The following is a 7,762-nucleotide window of genomic DNA, read 5'->3' as shown; positions in this document are numbered from 1 at the left end:
TGTATGGCTTGATTTCTGCTACCCGGCGGTTCTCTAAGAGTGTCTTGAAAGTAATCTTGGAATTCCTGTACGATGTCTTCATGCTTCTCCAGGCGCTCCCCTTGTTGATTGTTGATGAATGCAATGTTATTATGCATTCTCCTTTGAATGATTGACTTATGAAAGAACTTAGTATTTTTCTCCCTGTCCTTGAGCCATATGATCCTAGATTTTTGTCGTTAGAGAGTCTCTTCTTGCTACCTGTTCGTTTCAATCTGATTAAGGAGTACCTGCTCTTGTTGAGCGTAATCCTCCGTTCGACCCTCTGATATGATGCATTGTTGTAGCGTGTTCATTTGCTGCTCCAGCGCTTTCCTTTGGTCGAATATGTTGCCAAACTGAGTGCGATTCCAAGTTTTCAGCACTTGCTTAAGGTATTTTAACTTTTGTTGAAATTGAAACATCTTGGCTCCTGCAGGGGGAGTGAAGGATTTCCAGGCAGCTATTACTACATCTTTGAAGTTGGGATGAGAGAACCAGAAGGATTCGAATCGGAAGGGTCTGTTACTCTTTGACTCTGGACGCGACCACTGAAGCATTATAGGCCAGTGGTCTGAGCCTGCTTGTGGTAAAATGGAAGCATGGAAATCTCCGCCCAGATGGATGGCATTGTCTGACAGGAGGAAGCGATCAAGTCTGGAAGCTATGTGCTGAGAACCTCTTCGTTTGTTGGTCCATGTGAACATACCGTTCGAGGTCTGAAGATCCATGAGCTGATTCCTAGATATGAAGTCTTTGAAGCCAATACTGTCCCCTTCCAGTCTTGCTCTACCTCCAGATTTTTCCTCCAACGTTGTAATTATGTTGAAGTCGCCACCACATATCCATAGGGGATGGCATTGGCTAGAGCTGGGCGCTGAGAGAGTATTCAGCAGATCCAACTTTTTTTGAAGATCTTGAGGAAAATACACATTAGTGAGAAGTCCATGGATATTGGTGCCAGTGAGGTGGAAATTGGTTTGAATGAAGAAGTGAGAGGCGTGGAAATCTTGAAGCGAGAGAAGTTGAGGATTCCATAAGATTGGCAGCCCTCCAGAAGCGCCTGATGCATCCACAGAGACAGAACGACAGCCTGTCCAGACTTTATTTGTAATTTTCTCCAATAAAGTGCTATTTCTTTTGGTTTCTTGTAGAAAGACTAATGTAGGCTTTTCTTGCTAAATCATGTTTTTTAACATACTATGTTTTGCAGGGTTGTTTAGCCCTCGCACATTCCAAGAGATTAGCTTCATGAGGAACCATGGGGAAGAGCTTTAAAGAACTTGTTCAGCTTGGGCAATTCTCCAGAATCCACCAACATTTCTCCAATAATGATAGTCCTTTGCAGATCTGTTTTGTGCCATCGTTTTTCGTGTCTTTCAAAAAAAAATTGCCATCCCAAGGACTACCTACCTGAATGCCAAGGTATTTGTTTTGTTGTGCTTTGATCAGAACTCCTTCTAGTCTATCGATTTCCCTTGGGGTAATATCACTAAATCTTTCTGTCAACATGCTCCTTCCAGTTTGAGTAGATCCAGACCTCCTATATCTTCACTTTCGGGGCCCTCCTCCATGAATGATAGTTTGTCCTGGTCCTCCTCATCCCTTTGAGTAATGTTCTGGGCTAGAGAAGCATCGAGATCCATGGTTGAAGAAGGTATGGCTGGATCTGAGGCGAGATGTTTATTAGTAGAGGTTGAGGCGGGAGTGCTGAATTGAGCGGACTTAAAGGGTGGAGCTGAGGGATTGGGGGGAGGCACAGGGGAGGAAGAGGACGGATTTGGAGGCGGGATGAGAGCATGGTCCTCCATGAAGCTTGGAGAGGACAAGATTCCAAAGCTATTCTGAGTTTCTAGCTTCTTGGGATTTGCAGGAGAAGCTAGAGGTTTATTGGTTTGCTTTGTGCGACTAGGAACTTTCGTGAATCCTTCAGTGTCTTTGTTGGTTTCAGAAGCGGAAGCTTTCGACTGAAGATTCAGAGGGCAATCCCTGAAAAGATGGCCATGCTCATGGCACTTTCTGCAGCGAAAAGGAATGTTCTCGTAGTCTAATGTTTGTACCCATTCATAATCATCATGAAATAAACTTACCGAATCTGTGAGTTCTTTGGTTAGATGCATGTGTACACAGATCTTGGCATAGGATGTGTATCTTCGGTATTTGGTCTCCTCAGCGACTTTGATGAAAGCTCCTAGGTTGTTCCCAATGTCCTTTAAAGTCTCCTCGTTCCAATATTCCACTGGAAGAGAATACAAGCGTATCCATACTGGAGCCCAGGTGAAGTCCTCTTTGTCTGGATCGAACCTCGCTTTCCATTGTCGGAGATATAGGCCTGCAGAGTTGAAGAAATACGGACCTCCTTCGAAGATGCGACTTTTGTCTTCCAAGCAGGTGAAGATAGCAGTGAAAAAACCTTTAGGGCTTAGCTGCAGGGAGACTTGACCCTTAGGCTTCCATTTGGAGGCTATCTATCCATACAAGGCCTTTTCAGTTGGCCAGAATCCGTGGAACTTGCCTATGAGTGCATGATCACTCATGTATTGGATTTGGGCGTTAATACGACCACTGGGAAGATCTATTTTTATTCTCTCTGCAGATCTGGGGATGCATGTTGCAGAGAACGTTTTTGGCAGTGACGTTGAGCAGATCTGGTTTGTTCCTTTGTCTGTGTCTGCTGTCTGACCTGCACAGCATTTCCATTGTTGTCCGTAACCGGATCTGAATGAGGGCCGTCAGTTGGGTCAGGGCCTTGACCGACTGAAACTTTTGCGTTTACGGGCTTGTCAGGAGAGGGATCTGAAGAGCGAGGGGGGGCAGAGCCCACCCCTCCTGACTACAGGGCCATGTGGTGGAGATCAGTGGCGTCGAAGGCTGGAGAAGCTGAGGGTGCAAGGGAAAGGGGCAATGGGATTATGCGAAAACCCTAGCAGCGGAAGCATCACCAAGGTTACAGAGCGGTAGTCGATAAAAAACTATCTAATGGTATTTTTAAATAATACCTTATTGTAATATATTTAGTTATTTTCCATACAATAATACATTTATAAATTTACAATATTTAGTTATTTTCCATACAATAATAACTTTATAAATTTACAAATTTACAATTGAAATAAAAGCTTTACCATTAAAATGGCAAGCTTTCTTTTATGAAATTATATATTCAAACTCAATTCAAAATGAATAGAGTACACTCATTAAACTTATTACAATTAAATAATTACCAAAATTTTTCAACACAACACTAATTTAATTACCACATAGCTTTAACTTTGAATATAAAGCTATATTTGACAAATTTTAAATTCATTTTAATTTGAACTTTGCTTTAATTCTAATTAATGCATGTCACTCAATAACACATCATGGATACTTTCCAACCTTCTTTTGAGACATGTATTAAATGATGATGATGATGATGATGATGATGGTTAACGTCCACTGAGACCAAATTGGTCTATCGGAACTATAATTTTCTTAATTTTTACTTGTCTGGCTCCTCGTCTTTCTTGGCGAGATTGGTGTTGTAGCTTTCTTTCTTTTCTCTACGGTCTTCCAACTTCCTTTGTCTTGCATCTCCTTCATCTCTTCTGGTTCTTGGGACATTGGTGTCTTAGCTTCGCGATCTATAGTCGGAGAAGTTTGGTTTAGGAGATCTGCTTTGCTGTTAAATGAAGATTTATTTTCTGCGGTATTCAGATCCTCATAACTGTTGATTTGTTGGGGCGGGCTTTCTCCTTGCTTGCTTTGAGAGTTGTTTCCTTCTTCCTTGATTTCTTGTGACTCAGAATATTCTTCTTTGATGACAGTGTAGTGTTCTTTTTGTGCTCTTTCCCACCATGTAGATCTGTGGTGGTTTTTTCTAGCAAAATTTTTCTCAGAGGCTTTTGGGCAGTTTTTGGCTAGATGCCCCGTCTCAAAGCACGATCGACATCTGAAGAGGACACTTTCATAATCAAGCCTCTGGTTCCACACATAGTCTTTACTTGTTAGGTTTATTTCAGCTGGGAATCCGGCGCTGAAATCCATTTCCACACAGATGCGTGCATAGGTGGTTCTGGCATATTCCTCTGTTTCTGGGCACCTGCAGTAAAATTTCCCAATTGCATTTCCGATGGCTTTTAGCGAGGAGAGATTCCAGAGATGCAAGGGTAGGCTTGGCAATCTCACCCAAACTGGTGCTGAGGTTATCACTGCTGTAGAGGGATCGAATGATGGGTTTCATGGCTTCATGAATAGGCCTGATTTTTCCCAAAACCAAGGGCCGGAATCTAGAATACATTGTCTGCTTTCAGGATTTTCAAAATCTACTATAAAGAAACCTCTAGCACAGGGGTAGATATTAATTTCATCAGAAATGATAGGCTTCCATACCTCCGAGATCCAATTGTGGAGTGCTATCAGCCGCGGCCAAAAACCATTGAACCGGCAAATTAGGGCACTTTCGGAGAACTTCAAAGCTTCATCGAGTGAGTCCTGGACCACTTGGATAGTGGGAGCTGGGGCTTCACTCAAGATATGCGCAGGAGATTGCCCTCCAGAGACGGATGAGCCACCAGTTATTTTTGCGAAGCTCGGAGCCATATTTTACGCAGATCGAAAGCCAAACCGCAGATCTGAGAATGCTGGAACAGCAGCAAATATTTGAACGCAGACCCTAAGAATGCTGGAGCAGCAGCTGTGTCCTCCACACGTTACTCGTCCTCCACACGTTCCGCTGCCTCCAAAAGATTGCGAACATCCACGGGATCGTATGGTGAATACTGCGAGATCCGCGAAAACCAGAAGATACTGCGAGATACTAAGAGAGATCTGCGAATACCCACAAGAGATCTGCGAATACCGTATGGTGAATACTGCGAGATCCGCGAAAACCGTATGGTGAATACCCAGAAAACCAGAAGATACTGCGAGATACTAAGATCTACGAGAAGAGATCTACGGATACCCAGAAGAGATCTTCGAATACAGTATCTTCGCAGACGAGAAGAGATCTGCGAATAGACGAGAAGAGATCGGAAGGTTTCAAAAGAGATCTGCTGACGTTAAACTTGGAAATAACACTTACCATAATAATATATTATACTGAAGATCTTTATATATATATCTTTATATATCTAGAGAAGGAATCTGTTTTTTTGTGATCTGATATGGATTTATATCATCCTATTGGTTTGCATGTCAAAATCTGGGTACTTATAGATCTTATATTTTCATGTTCCCTCTACATGAGTCTACTGGTTGTCACCAGCTATCTGACAAATGTTGTATATATCAAAATTATCTATGAATATAACTCAGCTTTTTTTCCTTACTAAAAAAAATATTGACAAATGATGTTTGTTGAGAGATTTTCTCAATAATAATCTTATAGTTTGATATTTATTGATATCATATACACAATGAATAAATAAATATAACAATATAATAAAAAAATAATTGTAAATTTGTTAGAAAACCTGCACAGATGAATCTATCTAGTAAAGGTTGAACACACAGCTTTGCAGAGCAAAAACACTAAAAGAAAATCGGAAGAAGAAAAGAATAATTCAATAGAAAATTATGTTACAATGCTCATGATATAGCATTACTGGGTGAAGATCCCAAGGTAATGACTATAGTGGTGATCAATGAGAAGACTCAACACCTACAACAAGTTCCGGAGATAACTAGTCAGTTGCGGAGTTAAAGAAGGAGCAAATCAAGGAGTAAATCAAGGAGTAAATCATGCAAAAGGAATTTTGCATGCAATCCCATGCTCTAACTAAAAGTCCGCATGTAGATGTGTAGTAGTTCCAACATGCAAAAGGAATCTTGCATGCAGTCACATGCTCTAACTAAGAGTCTACATGTAGGTGTGTAGTAGTTCCAACACCCCCCCTGAACACCACTATGGGGAAAAATAGAAAATGGGCCCTGGAAACTAAGGCCAAAGGTCACCCAAAATACAGTGCAACTTGTACTAAAATTGAGGAAAGAGGGAAAACCTCGTGGGAAAAACCCCCCTCAAAATACAATGTAATCAAAAGAGAAGAGGAAGAAAAATACAGTTGCTAAGCAATCGTGTCCTTCACTCCAAGACGATCACGCAAAGAGCGAAACTTTTGCTCAGTGAATGTCTTGGTGAAGATGTCTGCAGTCTGTTCTGCTGAAGGACAGAACTGCAAATCAATGACCCGATCATGTACTAAGTCTCTGATGTAGTGCATATGGATCTCTATGTGCTTCGTCCGCTGCCGCTGTACTGGATCCCTGCAAAATTTGAGAGTGCTCTGGTTGTCACACCAGATGACAATGGGCTTGTGGAACTGGACGCCCAACTCAGTAAGGAAGTGTTGTAGCCACAGAGCCTGAATGGTGATGTTTACTACTCCTCGGTACTCAGCCTCAACTGAAGAGAGAGCAATAGCAGCTTGCTTCTTGCTCGACCAACAGATAGGGCCAGATCCTAAACTGAGTGAATATCCGGAGGTGGACTTGCGATCAATGTTGTCTCCCGCCCAATCAGAATCTGTGAAGCCAAGGAGATTCAATGCAGTGCCTGCTACATATTGAATCCCGAAGGTGATGGTGCCCTGCACATATCGGAGGATGCACTTGGCAACATTCCAGTGTAGCTCATGCAGCTCCTGCATGTATCTGGAAACTGCCCCTACTGCGTATGAGAGATCTGGTCTGGAGTGGGTGAGGTACAATAAGCTCCCAGTAGCTGTCGGTAGAGAGTGTTGTCAACTAATGGAGTGTCACCTCCATCCTCAAGGCGGACCCCAGACAGAAAAGGAGTCGGTGCTGGCTTGCAGTCAGTCATGCAAAATCTCTCGAGGAGATCCTGTGCATACTTAGCCTGAGAGAGTTTGATGCCTGGGGCATTCTGGCTGATCTCAAGACCAAGAAAGAAGTGTAATGGACCCATGTCCGTCATCAAGAACCTATCATGCAAGGCCCTCTTGACTGTAGCAATGGCTGAAGCCGAGCTGCCAGTGATTAGGAGATCATCTACATAGAAAACTAAGATAAGAAGAGAATCATGTGTCCTAAGCATGTAAACATTCGGATCAGACTTACATCTTTCAAAGTTTTGTGATAAGAGAAAAGAATCCATCTTCACGTACCAAGCTCTCGGGGCTTGCTTAAGGCCGTAGAGAGATTTCTTCAGTCTGCAGACCAAAGATGAATCCTGAATGAAACCATGTGGCTACTCCATGTAGATCTCCTCAGATAGGTCTCCGTGAAGAAAGGCATTCTTCACATCCATCTCATGTACTTCCCACCGCTGGGCAGCTGCAATGGCAAGTGTAAGGCGTATGGAATCCATCTTTGCTACTGGAGAAAAGGTCTCGTCATAATCAATGCCATGCACTTGTTGGAAGCCTTTGGCTACTAGCCTTGCTTTCCGTCTGGTGATTTGCCCATCTGCAGCACTCTTGGTCTTGTAGACCCATTTGCATCGAACAAGTTTCCTTCCTGAAGGAAGGGGGACCAGATCCCAAGTCTGGTTCTCGAGGAGGGAGTTATACTCCTCCTCCATGGCGGACTCCCAAGATGGATGCCCAACAGCCTCAGCATAAGACTGTGGATCAGAAGACTGAACCAAATGACAATGCCAGGAGGGCGATGGTTCAGTGGCAGTGAGGACAAGAGGAGGCTCAATAAACTCTGAGCTAGTACTTTGTAGATCAGAATTATCCCCCACAAGACCATTTCTAGTAGCTGGTTGGTCTTGTGCATATATCTCACGTAAGCT

The 7,762-nt window shown here is 42.9% G+C and overlaps 1 protein-coding gene across 1 annotated transcript; it reads right to left on the bottom strand.

Moving 5' to 3' along the window:
* Nucleotides 1-236: 236 nt before the first annotated feature.
* Nucleotides 237-5,089, bottom strand: LOC149197202 (uncharacterized). The gene is made up of 5 exons (XM_089408597.1): nucleotides 4,967-5,089; nucleotides 4,717-4,874; nucleotides 2,641-2,701; nucleotides 1,559-2,486; nucleotides 237-1,081 (listed from the first exon to the last, which is right to left on the bottom strand). Exons 1-5 carry the CDS (start codon nucleotides 5,087-5,089, stop codon nucleotides 237-239), a joined length of 2,115 nt encoding a protein of 704 aa, XP_089264723.1.
* Between the last annotated feature and the right edge of the window lie 2,673 nt (nucleotides 5,090-7,762).

Source organism: Pinus tabuliformis, chromosome 2_2 (assembly GCF_031772625.1).
Source record: "Pinus tabuliformis cultivar Carrire ecotype Pingquan chromosome 2_2, CPIR1, whole genome shotgun sequence".
Classification (NCBI taxonomy): Eukaryota; Viridiplantae; Streptophyta; class Pinopsida; order Pinales; family Pinaceae; genus Pinus; species Pinus tabuliformis.
The sequence above is the reverse complement of the archived record's forward strand: the minus strand, read 5'-3'. Positions and strand labels throughout refer to the sequence as shown.